At 39.5% G+C, this 18,771-nt stretch overlaps 2 protein-coding genes and 2 non-coding genes across 4 annotated transcripts; 1 reads left to right on the top strand and 3 right to left on the bottom strand.

The window, feature by feature from the left end:
• Positions 1-587: 587 nt before the first annotated feature.
• On the top strand, positions 588-10,063 carry LOC137251027 (cystathionine beta-synthase-like). The gene is made up of 6 exons (XM_067784887.1): positions 588-729; positions 6,615-6,737; positions 6,803-6,909; positions 6,983-8,021; positions 8,089-8,276; positions 8,339-10,063. Exons 2-6 carry the CDS (start codon positions 6,625-6,627, stop codon positions 8,419-8,421), a joined length of 1,530 nt encoding a protein of 509 aa, XP_067640988.1. The 5' UTR covers positions 588-729; positions 6,615-6,624; the 3' UTR covers positions 8,422-10,063.
• Stt3A (catalytic subunit 3A of the oligosaccharyltransferase complex) lies at positions 9,905-14,407 on the bottom strand. The gene is made up of 7 exons (XM_067784873.1): positions 13,984-14,407; positions 13,305-13,633; positions 12,765-13,154; positions 12,287-12,574; positions 11,784-11,888; positions 11,351-11,719; positions 9,905-11,161 (listed from the first exon to the last, which is right to left on the bottom strand). The coding sequence occupies exons 1-7, from the start codon at positions 14,093-14,095 to the stop codon at positions 10,607-10,609; spliced, it is 2,148 nt and encodes a 715-aa protein (XP_067640974.1). The 5' UTR covers positions 14,096-14,407; the 3' UTR covers positions 9,905-10,606.
• LOC137251552 (small nucleolar RNA Me28S-U3344) lies at positions 11,234-11,314 on the bottom strand. Its single transcript, XR_010953288.1, has one exon. It is a non-coding gene; the product is annotated as a small nucleolar RNA Me28S-U3344 (small nucleolar RNA).
• Positions 12,642-12,721, bottom strand: LOC137251553 (small nucleolar RNA Me28S-U3344). Its single transcript, XR_010953289.1, has one exon. It is a non-coding gene; the product is annotated as a small nucleolar RNA Me28S-U3344 (small nucleolar RNA).
• Positions 14,408-18,771: the final 4,364 nt, after the last annotated feature.

Genomic DNA, 18,771 nt, shown 5'->3' with positions numbered 1-18,771 from the left:
CGATAACTCTAACCGCTTGTATTCTGGCGTGTTTCCGATTCACGTTTGACAATTTTTGTTGAAGCATTTTTTAATAATTCCCATCGTAACATTGAACGTGGGGAAAAAAGATATATGCTTTCAATTATTTCACAACCTGCCGCAAGTATTCCGGATATATGCATGCATTTTTTAATATAGACATTTTTTTCCAGAAATCAATATTTTCCAGAAATCAGTTATAATAAAAATACGAATTATCCAGCAAGTTCTGCTTTGCGGACTATTTGGCGCTCCCCTGTGAGTAGCGCCCGGGGCAAGATGCTCCCTTGCCCCCTGACTTCGCCACTGCTAAAGTGATGATGGCTTCATAATATAACACGATTCCCACTTCAGGTGGAAGTATTGGCTGACGAAATTTCAGATCCTATAAAATGACGAAGGTCTGGCAGTCACGGGATCTTAGAATAATAGCTTGCAGAGTGGCTATATGTATATTTTTCCAACAGCAGTTTGTGATCACGGGATCAGCATCGTCATTATATATGTATATATATATGTATAATCTTTTGACATTTTGCTGCTAAACAAACGGGCATCATTGTACTTATTTATTCGTTCTCTTAAGAAATCAAAGCAAGGCTCTCTAGATATAATTCATCAGAACATTTTTCAGTTGCTAATGAAAATATCACTAGCTTAGAGGCCACATATCGGAGAAAGTCAATTTGTGTTTTCGTAAGCGTTGGTGTAAGTGATTGTAGTAAATAAAATCTAAAAAAAAATAATTACAAAGTTAACAGTTTTTATCACCTAAATTTTATTGACTTGAGTTGACAATTGAAATGATTGTACTGCACCATAAACAAATGAGCCAAGATCCCGCATTCCGGAATTGTTGTATTTGTAATCGAATTTGAAAAAAAAGTTTGGTGACGTAGCGTTTTTGAAGTCCTGAGTAAACGACTACGTCGGAGTAAAAATTTAATTTTCGGAGTATATTTTTTTTCCTTTTAGAAAGCGGGCGAACAACTAGCATCAAATTGATTTGGTGGCTTGGCAAACCCTTCGATTGTGTTTTTACCATGAAATGTTTCCCAGCAAAAAAGGTATCAAGACCGGGGCAGATTCCTGTATGAACGATAATGGCGACATGATAACTGACGTACAGAGTGTGGGGGAAGACAAACCCGATACGCCGATCGCCGGTGATGAAAAATACGCTCCCACATCCGGCTATGGTGAAGTGAGAAAGCAATATCACTGCTAAAAAATCACAAGGTGCTAAGTAATGACGGGATACCCGCCGGGCTGTTCAAACATGGAGGCCAAGAGTTGATATAAAATAATGAAGCAAACAAGTTGGTCTTGCAGTAAATGTGGACAAGACGAAGTACTTGCTGTCATCGTGGCCTTTGTGGTCACGACACTGTTGACGGATATAAATTCGAGACTGTGAAGGATTTCGTCTATTTGGGAAGCAGCATTAAAAGCAAAAACAATGTCGGCCTAGAAATCGAATGGAGAATAACTCCTGCCATCAAGTGCTTTTTAGGCAATTGAAAAGTAAAGTCCTTTCTCGACGAACAAAATTCGTGCTCTAAAAGTCACCCATCATACCAGTCCTGATGTATGGCTCGGAATCGTGGAATGTGTCGAGAGAAGATGAGATGGCTCTTGGAGTATTGGAGAGAAAGGTTCTCCGGAAGATTTATAATCCTATCCATGATGTCGACGGCGGGTATCGAAAGAGGTATAATGATGAGCTTTATGAGCTTTTCGCAGATATGACTATAGTGCAGCGAATAAAAACAGAAAGCTTCGCTAGCTAGGTCATGTTATGCGGAGGAACTAATACGCTCCGGCAGTTTGTATATAGAGGAAAGAGAAGAACTTCACTGAGTTAGGAGAGACAGTTGGAGGAAGATTTGACCTCGCTTGGTGCTCCCAATTGTTATCGCAAAACAGGGTTAGCTGACCTTACTGACTCAACGTACATCATTTTTATATAAAATTTCAAGAAGTGCTGTATGTTGAATTTTGACAGGATTTACAGATCGCTTCCGGACACATTTTTACTCCTTCTATTATCATTCCGTACGAAAAAAAGATAAGCCGTTTTTGAAACAAATTCTATAACAGGGCCTTATTCAAACATTTTCAGAGGTAGGGCCTTTTTGAAACGGCAGCCGAGATTTGGAAACTAAACTAAACTAAAACAAGTAGGGAAGGCTAAGTTCGGGTTGTTGTTGTTGTAGCGATAAGGTTGCTCCCCGAAGGCTTTGGGGAGTGTTATCGATGTGATGGTCCTTTGCCGGATAAAGATCCGGTACGCTCCGGTAACACAGCATCATTAAAGTGCTAGCCCGACCATCTTGGGAACGATTTATGTGGCCACGTTAAACCTTCAGGCCATCCCTCCCTCCCCACCCCCAAGTTCCTTGAGGAGCTTGGGGTCGCCAGAGCCTCGTCTGTTGGTGAAACAGGATTCGCCGCGGATAGGTGAGGTTGACAATTGGGTTTGGAGAAGCTATATATTGCGCTGGCAACCTGAAGCGTTGCGCTACACAGCCCCTTGAATCTGGTATTTTAGTCGCCTCTTACGACAGGCATACCTACCGCGGGTATATTCTGACCCCCTAACCCGCTGGGGGGGCTAAGTTCGGGTGTAACCGAACATTACATAAAAAAAAAAAAAAAATAAATGTAAGGCGCGATAACCTCCGAAGAGATCTAAGGTCGAGCTTCTCTTCCAATTTGCGTCGTGCTCCTCTTGATTTTTCCCTACAAATTGGCCGGACGGGACCTACATGTTTTATGCCGACTCCGAACGGCATCTGCAAGGCAGATGAGTTTTCACTGAGAGCTTTTCATGACAGAAATACAATCGGAGCGCTTGCCAGACACTGCCGAGGGGCGACCCCGCTTAGAAAAATTTTCTTCTAATTGAAAAATCTTATTTCTAAAATTTTGATGTTGCTTTGCCCGGGAGTTGAACCCAGGGCATACGGTGTGATAGGCGGAGCACGCTACCATCACACCACGGTGGCCGCCTACATTACATACTCAGCTGCCAAATTACAGCTTGCAAAACTTTTAAATTCCCTTCTTTTAAAATTGGGCAGTGCCACGACCATTGTCCAAGATTTTACTAATTTTCTATTCTGTGTCATAAGTTTCCAAGTTTCATCGCTTTATCCGTCTTTAGTAATGAATTATCGCACTTTTTCGGTTTTTAAAAATTTTCGATATCGAAAAAGTGGGCGTGGTTATAGTCCGATTTCGTTCAGTTTAAATAGCGATCTGAGATGAGTGCCCAGGGACTTACATACCAAATTTCATTAAGATACCTCAAAATTTACTCAAGTTATCGTGTTAACGGACAGGCGGACGGACGGACAGAATGAATTCCTTTTTTCGCCCAGATCATTTTGATATATAGAAGTCTATATCTATCTCGATTAGTTTATGCTGTTACGAGGTACCGTTATACGAATAAAATGTATATACTCTGTGAGCTCTGCTCAGCTGAGTATAAAAAGTTGAAAATGCCGCCTAAGCACATATGGGCAGTAAAAATTTATACAAACGGACAAAGTGGAACTTTAGTCTGCTTCTTCTTCTTCTTATAACGTTATAGACATTTTGATGAGTATTATCGATGCTGATGTTCTCTTGCCGGAAGGTGAAAAATTGCGCTCCGGAAACCAGTGCAATTAAGTTATGAGAGACTTTTTCCGCTACAACCTTGCTTGCTAAACACTTCGCCTGTTTCTTCCAGCTATCTGGAGTACTCTTCTTACTCTATTTTGAAATACGGGAGTCGATAGGAGTACCTACTGAGCTGAAGCCACTTCAGGCATTCGTATTATATTACCTAGCCATAAGCCGTTTACATAACGGGAATAAAGCGGGATTTTTGTTCGTGGAGATAGGAATTGTCCAGGTATCTACTCAGTTTACAATACATTTTGAGTGACAAGTGTGATTCTCCCTTGGATTTCTAGGCTGTGTATATTTTGTTTTCATTAAGGTTTCCAGACAGATGGAGTCATTCACAGTTTCGAATTTATTATCTGTCAACAGCCAAGTCAGCTCACATACATCATTGAAGACGGCAACTACTTTGCCGCCTTACTTACCATACTAAACAACATTTATTAGTTATTATGACCCCAGCGGCTTAGAGGGCTTAGAATATACCCGCGGTATGTATGCCTGTCGTAAGAGGCGACTAAAATACCAAATGGCTTCAAGGGGTTGTGCAGCGCAACCCTCTCAAGGGGTTGCCAGCGCAATATATAGCTTCTCGAAATTGTCAACGTCACCTACTCGTGGCGAATACTGTTTCATTAACAGCCGAGGCTCTGGCGACCCCGAAGTACAAATGGATCTAGAGGGTGGGAGGGAAGTATGGCCTAAAAGGTTTCATGTGGCCATACCAAAACGTTCCCGAGATGGTCGGGCTAGTACCTTTATGGTGCTTGTTACCGGAACGTACCGGATATGCATGCGGCCTTCGGGGAATGTCCTTATCGCTACAACAACAACATTTATTAGTAGACGAAGAAAAAGTATTACTGAGAAAATCTGATAAGTGATGTCAGCTCATTAGAAAGTGTACTACTAATATTGGTCCAATCGAACACTGCATAGGCCCTTGCTGCTGTTTTCAAGTTTCGATGGTTTTATTTGAGTTTTAAGTGTACTGTTCACTGATATAGGAAATTTGATTTTCGGTGCTCGCCGTCGGCATTACGGGCAGGAGCACTTTTCACTCGAAAACTTCAAGTGTCTTGCGTGAATGCAAATTATACTAATTTACAATTTAAGACAGGAAACTGCCTTGATTTTTGAGAAATAGTGAACTTCTAAGCGTGTCTCGAAATTTTGGTTTTTCTACACACATGTTTCTGGCAATAAGGTACTAAATGTACTGAATTTGTATTCTAAACGTGCAAAAACACATAAATATTTGTTAAGTAGCATATTTACCTATGTACTTATATAAGATAAAAAGCAATTTATCGTATGCCTAATTCAATAATAAATATTTTTATACACCCACTCTTCTCATTTACTACTGGGGGGCTTAATAAGGGTTCTCAGGACATCATATAAATTAGTTGGTGAAACAGAGATTCCATCGTCAGGGGCCAGGGTATCAAATTCATCATCTCGCTATTTAACAGTTAGGAAATGTGCAAAATCAAAAGCTCCGCTCCGACTGGTAAGGACTTTCTGGAGGCAATAAATGTATTTCTAGTGGCGAACAAGTGCGTGGCGAAGTACTTGCTGTCATTTCGACTTTGTGCGAAAAATCGTTAGCATTGCTACATTGGACTAAGTAGACAAGGAATTAATTTCATCGAACGAAGATCTCGCGTATCTCCTGTAACGCGAATGAATGACGACGCTCTGGTCCCCAGTGTTTTTTATATTCTTCTGCTATGGAAACAGAAAAGTAAAGGTCAGAGTGTTTTAGGGAAAAAAGGTGACAGACGTCTTAAAATCCTCGATATGGGGCCCTTATTCTCGATACCCATGTGAGTACTCGGTTTAGATTATGCAATACGAAAAATGTTCTCTTCTTGAGCACAGCATTGATTCGTGGGATTCATTGAGTTTTTGATTATTGACCTAAGTAACAACATCGTATACGCCCCCTAATACAAATATGAATGCAAACGTACACACATGTAGCAGGTGGTTAGCTTCAAGCTTTAGCTGCTTGGCTTTATATATAGTTATTTTATAATTTTATATTATAATTTTAGCTTTTAAATAGAAAACTTTAGCAGGTGAAGTTCTTACGACCACAAGTTCCTAATGGTAAGAGAGAGTGGAGTGAGCAAGAATGTTTGACTTAAAGGAAGTCGTGCGCCGTTCTCAGTTAACTAAGTTATGGGCTTTGTTCCTGTTAGCTAGACTTCGACAAAACTAACGCGACAGTGGTCAGACAAAAGTAAAATCAAGTAATTCTGCAATACGGATAGCATGCGAGCAAGTCTCAATTTCCTATAGTCTTTAAAAAATGTTCGAAGTGGAGCTAAAGTACCATAAAAGCGGGCCGCCACAACTCCCCAAATATCTCGTTTAATTCGGTTGGCTCAAAAACAGCAGAGTGAATCGGAAGCGATATTTTTGCGCCCTCCATTATATTACCTCCATTGTGATTGCCTCTGTGAATATACTTGGCATTTATCAATCGAAAGTAAATTCATTACGCCAATGTATTGAGTAAAATTTGCATCTAAGAAACTCGAATTAGACCATGAAAGGAAACGCCGCAACTGAAAACACATCGACTCCGAGGTGTCTATTTACTACATAGTTCCCCCAACAATCAGAAAAAAATGTAATACGAGAATAGAATAAAAGATGAGCACTGATATTGGGGGTTTTCAACACTACTCCGTTCAGAAGAACCATGCCTATCAATACAGACTGCGAAACATACTATACTATACTATTTCCAGGCTTGGGGCTTACTAGGGCTTAAGTTTACATACAAACAAGCAATTACTAATTCAAGTTGGCTGAGGTATTGTGAATGGGAGAAGCTTACCCCCTATTTCGTCAGAATAAATATGAGTGCCAAATTTTTAACATGAATCTGAATTATTCCCTTACAGTTAATTCAAAATGGCTGCCGATAAGCATGAGCGTGCCCATTACTTTGTGGACCCTGCGTTGCCATCCAATTGCACCTGGCACTTGGGTACGAAAGAAAAATTCCCGCATACTTATCGACCGATGTAAGCAAATTCAGCGGTTCTTAATTCATTTAATTCAAGAATTATGTAATGATTAATATTTTCAGGCCGCAACGCCAAAAATTGACACCAAATATATTAGAAGCGATTGGATGTACGCCACTTGTAAGACTTAATGTCATACCTCAATCAGAGGGCATTAAATGTGAAATGTGTAAGTATTTTTTTGCTTCTCTACTCGCTTCAAAAGGATTGGTCCTTAAACGGATCTCTTCCACTTTTCTTAGATGCTAAATGCGAGTACCTCAATCCTGGTGGCTCCGTCAAGGATCGCATCGGTTATCGCATGATACAAGAGGCGGAGCAGAAGGGTAAGCTGAAACCTGGCTACACGGTTATTGTACCGACTTCAGGCAACACTGGTATCGCCATCGCAATGGCAGCAGCTGTCAGAGGTTACAGATGCATAAGCCTTTTGCCGGACAAAATGTCGAATGAGAAAATTTCCAGCTTACGCACCTTGGGCGCTGAGATTTTACGTACGCGTGATGACATACCTTACGACAGTCCAGAAGGTTTGATTGGTTGGGCGCAACGTCTGGAAAGGGAACTACCGAACGCTATTGTCATGGATCAATTTCGCGATCCTGCCAATCCACTCGCACATTATGATGGTACAGGCGAGGAAATTTTGTGGCAGACAGATGGAAAAGTGGATATGGTGGTAATGTGTGCAGGAACTTGTGGCACGCTTTCGGGTGTTGGTCGTAAAATCAAAGAGAAAGTGCCGAACTGCAAAATAATTGCTGCCGATCCATATGGTTCGACTGTGGCGCGTCCCGTAGAGTTGAACGAGTCAGATGTAGATTTTATTGAAGTTGAAGGTATTGGTTATGTTTTTACGTCCACCGTAAATGATTATAACATCGTGGACAAATGGGTTAAAATGTATGATAAGGACATTTTCAATATGTCAAGACGTCTGAACAAGGAGGAGGGTTTACTATGTGGTGGTTCGAGTGGTGCTGCAATGTACGCCGCATTAGAAGCAGCTAAGGAGTTGAAGGACGACCAGCGTTGCGTGGTCATTCTACCCGATAGTATTCGTAATTACTTAACAAAGTGTGTATCGGATAATTGGATGGAGGCTCGCGATTTCAAACCTGTCGTCAATGAGCACAATCACTGGTGGTGGAATACACCGTTAAGTGCATTGAGATTCAAAGCACCTTTGGTGCTTAAGTCGGATGTTAGCTTTGCAAAAGCGATCGAAGCGCTACAGGAGCGCAATGCCGAGCATTTAGCTTTAGTCGATGCAGATGATGGGTGCGTAAGATTAGGGAAAGCAATTTTCTGGAGAGCCAGCGTATGATATTATTTTTTTAATTCTCAGTACTCTTTTGGGCGCTGTGATCCAGGATAGGCTTATAAATCAGATGGTTAGCTTAAATCGTCCACATGACAATCCAATAATTGATGCAGTCAACAGACGTGCCATTCGTCTGCCTTCCAATGCTATTTTGGGCAAATTGGCGCGCATTCTAGAAGCCGACGCCTGCGTTTTGATTGTAGATACAGAAGGTGAGATTGTTTTGGAAAATTGGGTTTTTAAAATTTGAATTATTTGTTGCTTTATATTGCAGCTGGTAAAGAGGTCATCAAGGCCATAGCAACCAAATTGGATGTACTCTCATTTATCAGTAAAGTCGGCACTCAAAGTAAGTGAAGATGGGCACTAAAGAGGCAATTTTGGGTATAATTTCCACTACATATAATATTAATCCCCTTAATTTTTATAATATTTAACAAATATTGTATAACTAGTAAATAATTAATAAAAAATCTGTAATTATAGAAGCAGTATCTACCGACCTTGTACTGACCGAACTTTGGTTTACCTACCGCTCTACTTTTCGGTTTTCCTCTCCTCTCTATTATGTCATCTTTCTCATGGTCTTCCACTCTTTCTTTTTGCCACCTAATCTCTTGCTTCTTTTCTCTAACTATATTATTATATTACTCTTTATTTCGTTAGTCTCATTTTACATTTAGTTCAACTACACGATCTCCCTTCTCATCTCACCATCTCACCAAAAATTTAGGTTTTCCCAAAAGATCGGTCTCAAGTCCGTTATAAACAAAAAAGATTCATATATTAATCCAGGCTTAATGTTGCCCTGCTTGAGCTTTGATTTACCTACATAATTTTAAAAGAGTTTCAAGAAGTTTCTACTCCTTTTCTCTATTCTATGGTCTATGTTTGGATTTAATAGATTGAGCCTTGCTTGATGGTATACGGCTCAATGATGTGAACTAATGCATCTCTGGTTTCGGTGTACTTAGTTTTGAATACTGCTTAGTTCTAGGGAAGTGGCATCGGCCACGGCATGATGTACATTAGGCTGATGTCATAGTGCACCAGTGCACACGGTGTGAGGGACCCGAAGTTGATGTTTTTGTTGTTGTTGTAGCAGTGCTTTGCCCAACCAATAGGTGCGACCAATTACAAATTGTCATCAATGTCCTCTAACGGGAGTCAAAGGACACTTGCAGTTTCAACAGGGGTGGACCATAATAAAAGTGATAATGCCAGGTTTCGCGAGGCGAAAAAACTGGAGAGATCAGGGAGGTAGCCGTTTATTCTGTTGCAAAGCCCATCGATCTGTGGGCCTGTGCCTGTGGCAATTATTGTACAGTCATCGGCGTAGGAAACGATAGTAACTCCTTCTGGTGGCTAAGGTAGCTTTAATATGTAGAAGTTAAACAAAAGTGGGGATAGGACACCACCCTGCGGCACCCCTTGTTTAATTCTTCTTGGTTTTGATGTTTCGTTTCTAAATTGTACCGATGCCTGCCGACCACCCCAATAATTTTCGGTCCACCTTTTAAGACATGGGGGAAGGGTAGACCCTTCCAAGTCTTGCAGTAACGTGCCAAGCTTTTGATAGGTCTAGCGCAATGAGTGCTGTTCTATGGTGGGGGTTTTGATTTAGGACCTTTGTTGAATAGCTCAAATCACTCCTGTCCAAGCTTTATCAGCAACCTTACGGTTTCAAATGCAGATAATTAGATTCTTCTATCTGATATCTTACTGATTATCTATTAATATCTTGATCCACGAACAAAGTGGACTTATTTGTGTATCACAAACCCTACTCCCGCCAAATAAAACAGAATGGGAAATCTCTGCCAAATAATAACCAAAGCGATTTGTATTTCGTATCATAGAAAATTTCATTTTATTTATTATTAAATTCAACAGAATTGGAGTTTTCCTACACGTTCGTTTGTTCGTAGGCCTTACAATAGAAACTTCATTTAAATGCTTGTAAGCCAACCAAAGCAATTAAACCTTGAAACAAAATAAAGGAGTTGGAAATGGCCAAAATGTAATTACTTTTAGATTCTTGACATTCATACATTGATTAATATATAAAAATTGCGAAATTTGGTACTACATGCGGTTGATATTGCAAAGATACATTCAGTTTTTTATTCGTATGAAAAGCTTATTTAGAAACTTATAGTTACATATGCAGAATTTTACGAATTTTTAATTAAATAGAAAACTTTTGTATCTAATTTTTGTTACTGTAAATGTGGAAGAGTTAATATTATTTATTAAGTCATGGTATGTGTACAAATATATTAAGGGTTTCTAAAAAAAAAATAGTTTAGTTTGTTTCAGCTTATTTTTTGATACCTAAATGAACAAAATAAATATATAATCAACATTTTAAGCACCGCTTTTAGTAACATCAATTCCAAAATGAATTGTACAATAAAAACAGCTTTCTTGCAATCCACAAGATCGGTTTTATTTGACATTTTAGCAAAACTTCTAAATCACTGCACTGGTTCATTCATTGTTCAGTGCCAAATACATATTGGCAAAAGTAGGCACTGTTTTCTTACACACCCCGATTACGTAAATCCTTAACTTTATAAATGCGCACCAACCAATGCTCTGTTGTGTAGGCTTCTTCCAAAACATCAAGCTCAAAATCTTTATTACCAATTTCAGCAGAGCGTACACGATCATAACCAGGCGGTTTGCCACCTTCTGTATACACTTGACCAAAACGGTAATAGCACATTTTATACATTAGGCAATTGAGTAACGTTGGCGAACCCTCCTTATCGACACGGAACTCGCCATTAGCAGCATAATAATCACGCTCTTTAATATGAGCACCACGATCAGTACTGCCACCAATGCGCACCATCCATAAGAATTTGTTGATATCGTCCGATGAATAACCAGTTAAACCACCGAATATTACAAGCACATAATCAACATCCAATTCGCGCATTATCTCGTATGCTTTCTCCTCAGATGAGGCCATCGCTTGACCCACACGTGATATGTGTGTATTATTCCAGGTATTGTTATCCACCAATATAGTGCGATTAGCCATTGCAGTTATTTGATAACCATAATCCCACCAAGACATGATGCGTGCATCCTAAATTAAAATACGGTGTACAAATAATTATTTATTTTCAATAGAATTTTAACTAATAGTCTCTGATAGAAAATTGCAATCAGCTAAGTTTTAGTACTCATTTGTGTTTCATACTCTTCCTATCAAGAATTACAAATATTCATCACGATAACTTTACATTGAAAATCCATCCTTTTACTTAAAACTCACCTCGGGTGTATTCATTTGAAGCCAATAGTACGCCTCTCGAAAATCATCGAAAATGATGCGTCCACCATCGTGTGAACGCGCACTGAGTACAATGCTGGGCGAGGAATATGCCTCTGATGTGACCCATGTACAGTGGAATGTATAAACGACAAGCATTAGTGTAATTATGCTAACGAAACCAATAGCAACTTCGCTTTTTACCCCACTGCTCAGCTGTTCTAGTTTCTTGTATTGCCTTTTACTCTCTACGGGCTTCGACGAACCGGCGTCTATACATCTAATATATTTCGATAGCAGATGAGATATAGCGATGCCAGATAAAATACACATGACTGGTGCTAGTACAAGCATCAAGCGCACCATAACCCCCTGTAAAAGTAAAAATAACATTTGAGTACAAACTCGAAAATATTAAACATCGCAAAACACTTACCGCGAAATAAATGCTAGTCACACCATAGAGTATAATAAAGATATTCGAATCGGTCAATTTTGAGAAGCAGAAGTACAAACCGGCTGGGAATAAAAACACCAGAATCTGAAAATAGAAAAGGGCAGAGTAAGTAAAATTATGACTAAACTTCTTATTTCTTCCAATCAAGGAATATCAGCGATCAAAAAGTACGGTAATCAATTTGTGATAAACAGTAGCAATCGAATTTTAACATTCGCTACATGTTTACGGACATTAAGGCGCACTCATCCAAATTTTTATCATCATAAAATTGCCTGCACGTAGAACTCGTTAAAGTTTCAATCATTACCGCAGTACGGTTTTTTCCCAAATTGAAAATGATCCATAAGTCTCCTTTAGAGAGACACATCGTTTGGGCAAACCAGACAGATATGTTTTAGAAATAAATGAGGTTTCTTTGAGTACTGCGACAGTTATTGAAACTCGAACAAGCCCAAAGTCAGGAGTAAAGAATATCATACCTGCAAGTCGAAATAAAATGACGACCATGATGTGGGCTGATGTTCCGATACAGATGCAATAATGGGAATGTGATTCTTGGCATATGAAGGATCAAGCAACGAATAAAAGCGGCCAGTCCAAGGTGACACTTTGCCAGTGATTGTAAGCAAAGTACCTATAACAAGCACAGCACTGAGTATTGCCGAAATTAAGGCTTTAAAAAGTATTTCAAAATTTTCTTTTGATAACCGTGCCTGTATGTAATCCACAAAAGCGTGTATCTGACAAAGACCAAACGTGCCAAGTGCCTGGAAGGTAATGATAAATTAGCTAATTAGTAAATTTAGCTTGCAAGCAAGTTTTACAATATATATTTTCTTTGTCAGTTTAGTGTTTAGTACTCATATGTGTTTCATACTCTTCCTATCAAGAAATCACAGTAGTCATCATGTGCACCGAGCTACTTTATAAGATTATCATGACTCTCATACAACTTACCAACATGTGCTCGGAGCTTTGTATTGGTTGAAATCCTACGAAGGAAATTTGCATAGACAGAATAGTGCCAACACAATAAAGGGTACTGTAAGCCACATAAATACGATGAGAGAAGCGCCCAGTAATCATTAAAGCCAACACGTGGAGTGGTATCAAATTGATTAGGAACACATAACCACCCCATGATGAAACCATGTAAAAATATGCCAAAGCAGACATTGCCGACCAAAATATAGCACCACTTTTCACTGCCTTAATCCATAGGTAGTAGGTAAGCAGCATGCAGAAAATGGCAATACCCTCGTTGTCATACGATCCAGCTACGGAACGCGATATATAGCCAGGTACTATTGATATAAGAGCAGCTGCAACCAAGCCAGCACCATTACTCTAGAATGGAGATATATGATTATGATATACAATTTTCTTATATATTACCACAATGTTGTTGGGGAAAAGCATCAGCATCAGCACATACCATGTGGAGCACATGTTTGCAGGCATAACCTCTCTTTTGATACAACTTCAGGTAGTACTTACATGTATTTCCTTTGTTAGCGCATATGTGACCAGCGTAGTTAGTGAAGAAAAAAATGGCGCCAAAAATACGCAAACATTTCGTATATCAACTGTGATGTTCAGCAACCACATGATCCTGTAAAGACTTGCCGCAGTCACCATTAGCCCAGGATATATGGTGCCACCAATGATACGTCCCAGTGGATACCATGCTCGATCGTCAAACCAATTGTGGAATTTGTAGAAACCTTGTTCGGCCAAAAACCGCGTGGTGCGATAGTTGAAATACGGATCAAATTCATGAATGACACTTTCAAAACGGAGAACCGAAAATAAGCGCGTGGCAAACGCTGCAAAGAGCAGATGGTAATGAGAGAAAATGGTTTAGCAAAGGTACAAAATAAAATCGCGCTAAGTTAGAGAACGTGTAACTAAATTAATTTCCGTCTCTGGATAAACAATATTGAGTGGTAAATATGATTAGAGTGTAAATGCAAGTTGACAGTTGCTGTCACACGGTAGCCAATTGAGTGCAATTTCGATTGAGCCAGAAATTCTCTGGCCTGGTATTGGCTTGCACATTGCAAAGGTTTATAATGGTTCAGCATTCTGTATTAGTCAAATAGGATTTTCTCTCAGAACGACAAGCAACTATGTGTTCAGTATAAACATGAACAAATCTATAACGATATTTACTTACATAGCACAGCCGCTATTATCAAAACGGCTAATTTAATTAAATGCTCCTGTTTCTCCCATGATGAAATCACTCTCGACCTTACACCAGCTATTGTAGCTGTGTCTACCGTCATTATTTTGCAAAAACTTGGAACAGCCACTGGTTTCCACAATCTTCAATGCAGCAACGAACTCATACACAAAAAATAACCAACTAAATGCTCAAAAGCCGGCTTACGTATTTTGTAGATCAAGTTTTTTGTTGTTAAATGTTTAACCAAGTTAAAATTATAATTGTTATTTAGTTTAATACACTTTTAACTACGCGTTTTATGTATTTCTATTCAAAATATTACAATTTTATACCGATAATTTTTACTTTAAAAATCTGATGTACGTGTCCGCCGAAAAAACGCCCAAGGAAAATATTAAAGTTGACAGCCGAATGAAATGTCAGGGAAAGCAAAATGTGGGCGGCATTGCCATCACAAAGTTTCCTGTCAATTCACAAGCTACCATGTCAATCTTTCGATCTACAACTTCACTCCCTTACAGGCTTGGGGTGACCCTTTCGATCTCGGAAAGCTTCCCATATATAGAAATGTTGGAATTCTTTTCAACCTTAAAACAATTCCTGAAGGTTTAGTTAGGGGTGTTGTAGTTGTCGTAGCTCAAAATAACTTGACGGATGATTAGGCCACTGTTGCGGGTGTGGACAGTGGAAGTTAGTTGTTGTTACTGAAATGATAAATAGACTTTAATCGCTACTAAACACGTACGCCTTACTGAAAAATGAGCCCCTTAACGAGCGAAATTAAGGATATTCCAGTTCAGCGTAGCTCAAGACAGGGCTCATAATGAATTATCACCGATTAAAATGCTAACCTGATAAAACCACACTGCGTTTTTTTAGCGCATGCAAACAACCGGCGTTTTTTGCCCGAACCCAAATAAGCATGCGTTGCGACAATAGGTGTTTTTTTTTCAAGTGAGCTTGAAACGCTTCAACTAGCTAAACAGTTTCATTATGCCAAAAGCTGGAGACATTGGTGCTTTATCGGTAACCGTATCGGTAACCTTATAACAGCTGATTCGACCAACCTTATGAGAATCAATGCAATCGATTATTGGTGCCGCTAAGGTCGTAACCGTATCGTAGCCAACTAATTGGGTTTTGGTTTACCGTCGTAACGATAAACAGCTGATTACGTTAGGGATACGGATACAGCGATATGACATACGGCACCAATGACTCCGGCTAAAACCATACAGATGGTGGAGGTTTATCAGCTAATTGTTACTTTTTTTCGCTGCTATAACATTTCTACTTCTAGCGCAGTATGTTTTTGACACTCAACCAGAGAATTACAAAAACAAAATACATGAAATGCATGTGTTTGTTTGTATGTATGTCACCCATGGTTCAACTATATACAGGTTGGCTCATCTGTAAAGCAACAAAATATGTCTGTTCAAATTGTCAAAATCTGTGTATTGGTGTTGGTGCGAATGGTATGGAATGTAAACGTAAAACTTAGCAGTTTTTGTATGTGTAAGTAAAATGTTGCCAATGTGATTGTTTCATTTTGAGTTTGCCATCTCCTTTTGACAATCCCTTCGACCATGCAATGACATAAATAAAATCAGCTGATGAGATGAGCCAACCTGTACATAATTGAACCATGTATGTCACCCTGCCGCCACGCTGTTATTTTGTTATTTTTGTTTATCTGCACATTCGTATGTTCATTTCATTCGCTCGTTCACAATAGTGTCCTATTTTTGATTATGCAACACTATACAACACTATCAATCAGGTCGAAAGCGCTTAGCCAACTCAACTCGATTACTTTTTATTGTTGCTTTCCATGCAATTCGGTAAGCTAGCTAGTGTTTTAATTGTACTAGTTAGCAACGAAATACAGCTAATGTAAAGCATGTGTGCAAACGTCAAATCTAAATGTCACGCAGAACAAACATTGGAAATCAAGTTAGGTTTTCACCAAGACGAATTTATACCGGGTGGTAGCAAAGCGAGTTCAATCAATTCGCCGTGCAGATGAATGTCAAGTCAAAAGAAAATTTTCATAGACTTCGATTAACTGACATTTTGTTGTACAAGGCTTTTGTATGGAAAATTATCAAGAAGAAGCAATCAGCTGATGGGATAACACCACCTGTACTGAATTCGCCTTGGTGTTCACGCAGCAAATTCAATTTGGGTTGCTCTCATACAAGTTGTATGTGCATGAGAAATTTTTGACAGAAAATGACTTGCGTGCGTTTATATTAGGTTGGCATGTAAAACTGCTCGACGGAAAATCAGCAAGGAGGCGAAAAGAGGGTAATATTCCTCGCCGTTCCAATGAACACTGATCCAGATCCGGATCAATTTGTTGTAGAATTTGCATATTAAATTTATTTCGATATCTAGGCCATTGTTCATTGGAACGCAGGGATTATTTGCCAGGTACACCACATCGACTGCTGGGTGGAATACTACCCTATTTCGCAAATGTCCTACCTCAGAACTCTTTTGAACAACGCCCTATTTCAGAGCTTGTTTCAATAACGCCTCATCTCAGGGACTAGAGTGGTTGTGAGAGGTAAGCGACTGATGTTGTGGAGATCCTAGGGCAGCCAACATCCTTTGACTACGGGAAATTTCTGGATTAATGATTGGGGAGGTTGGAAACTAGTACGAGAGAGGCTTTTATTCAATTGAATTGTCTGTTATGGGCTTTATATTTGTATCAGGGGTGATAGCCCAACTTTTATTACAGCAATAAGGAGGCAGGTTCCGGAGTACGCCCTGGATATAAGGATATCGGGTTGGAGGTGCTCCTAATAAAATATTCTAACGAATTTTACTTGCAATTCCGCTTATTTCAAATCTTCTACTAAAGTTCCAATCGCTAAACTGTTGAATAAATAACTCCAATATTGAATAATGCAAAATGGTCTTTATTAGACTACTTTCAAAATAGCACTTCTATTGCTCGACAGACAGCATGCTTAATCAAAACTGATTCTCGCGCCTCTACTGTTGTCGCCTTTTATACTGTCTGGTTTCCTCGTTGCATACTTCTAGGCTTTTCTATTCCAGAACTTACTAGTTAGTTATCAGCTATAAAATCACCAGCCACAACTACGTTTATAGCTTCTCATATGCGCGTGAGTAATACTTGCACAAAATATTGCCCTCACTTGTGAGCACCTCAGATAAGATATATGCATGTGTTTGTGCGTTGCTTCTCCGCTGCGTGTACGTACATATGTGTAGACATAATGATTGAATTATTGATGTGCATCAAGTCACTGCTTAGCATCGGCTTAGAGATGAGAGTACCCCTTAGAGTTGCTAATATTCGTAACAATATGTTTTTAAAATATAAAAGAAGAACTTACTGGAACTTTTGTTCCCAAACTGGAGGTGCTTTTGTCTGCGGCATCTTCCGAACATGGCCATAATTGAAATTCACACTCTGGTGGTGAACTTGGGCAAGCAATGGCGCCTTTCAACAGCCCCGATGGAATTTTAAAGGGGGAGGGGGGTGGCCAAATTCCCAGGTGGCGGAATTTTTTCCAATTACATTGAGAAAATCCTCTTAAGGAATTTTTCGCTTTGTAGACGTTAATAGTGTTTTTACAGTGAGTGGCGACGAGTCCTTTTTTAAATTTTTTGTATGGCCCTGTTATATAAAGCGTGTGGTCTTTTAATTTTTTCATGGCCTACCATAATCTGACACAGTCAGGCATTATTCTTGCCCAACATCAAAGATCTGTCATAATTTCTCCCCACTGGGGTGGACCACGGCCCGATGTGTTAAATCATGTTGAAAGATACCTTCATGCAAAAGGTGGTAGGAGCTCTCACGTTTCTCCTAAGGACTTCAGAACAATCAGTCTATTATTATTATTTCGGACAGGATTGTTCGGCATCGCAGCATGCATATTAGACGGGTAGGTCAATGGCAACGGCTCTGCATAAAATAGTCCCTAGAGTGCAAAGAATTTGCTGTGGATGCCTTTCTAGACATCAAGGGTGAGGCCATCGCTAGAGTTCTGTTTGCTTAAGGGGTGGAAGGCGATCTGGTTGAGATTGGGCGTAATGCGTTACATCTTAATATTCCAAAAAACTTGTCGTGCTGTAGTTGCATTAAAAATGACAAAGGTATGAAATCGTCAGGCTTGCCTGTCCAACTTTTCTCAGAAAAGAGTATTTCTCCGTTCACTTGGATATCCGAACGTTTTATCCTCGATAGATATTGAACCACAAATCACCTACCCAGATTGCGTATTCACGAGTTCAAAATTGCTTCGTTCGACGCAACTGCGTCATAGTTGACTCTTGAGCGAATAAAAAAAGAGCGAGAAAAAAGGAGCTAAAGGAAAAGAGTCAATTCATACGTCATAAAAACAGCTGATCTAATGTTTATATGCGCAATGCGCAATCTTCTTGTGTGATATCTGGTGTATTGGACTTCTTAGAAAATACATATTGTGACGAATATTATCAACGCTAAGGGATACTATCATCTCTAAGCCGATACTAAGCAGTGACTTGTATGCACATAAACAAATCAATCATTATGTCTACACATATGTCCATACAAGCAGCGGAGAGAAACGCACAAACACATGCATATGAGATACTCCCAAAAGTTGGCAATCATCGGTGGAAGTATCACTCACATCTACACGCGGATATGGCTATGCGAAGAGCTATAATCGTGCATCTGTAGTTATAGCTGGTAAACAAGTAGTAAATTCTGGAAATAGAAACGCCTAGAAATATGCCAACGAGGAA

This window comes from Eurosta solidaginis, chromosome 4 (assembly GCF_040869045.1).
Source record: "Eurosta solidaginis isolate ZX-2024a chromosome 4, ASM4086904v1, whole genome shotgun sequence".
Lineage (NCBI taxonomy): Eukaryota > Metazoa > Arthropoda > Insecta > Diptera > Tephritidae > Eurosta > Eurosta solidaginis.
This window is presented reverse-complemented; position numbering and strand designations above follow the sequence as displayed.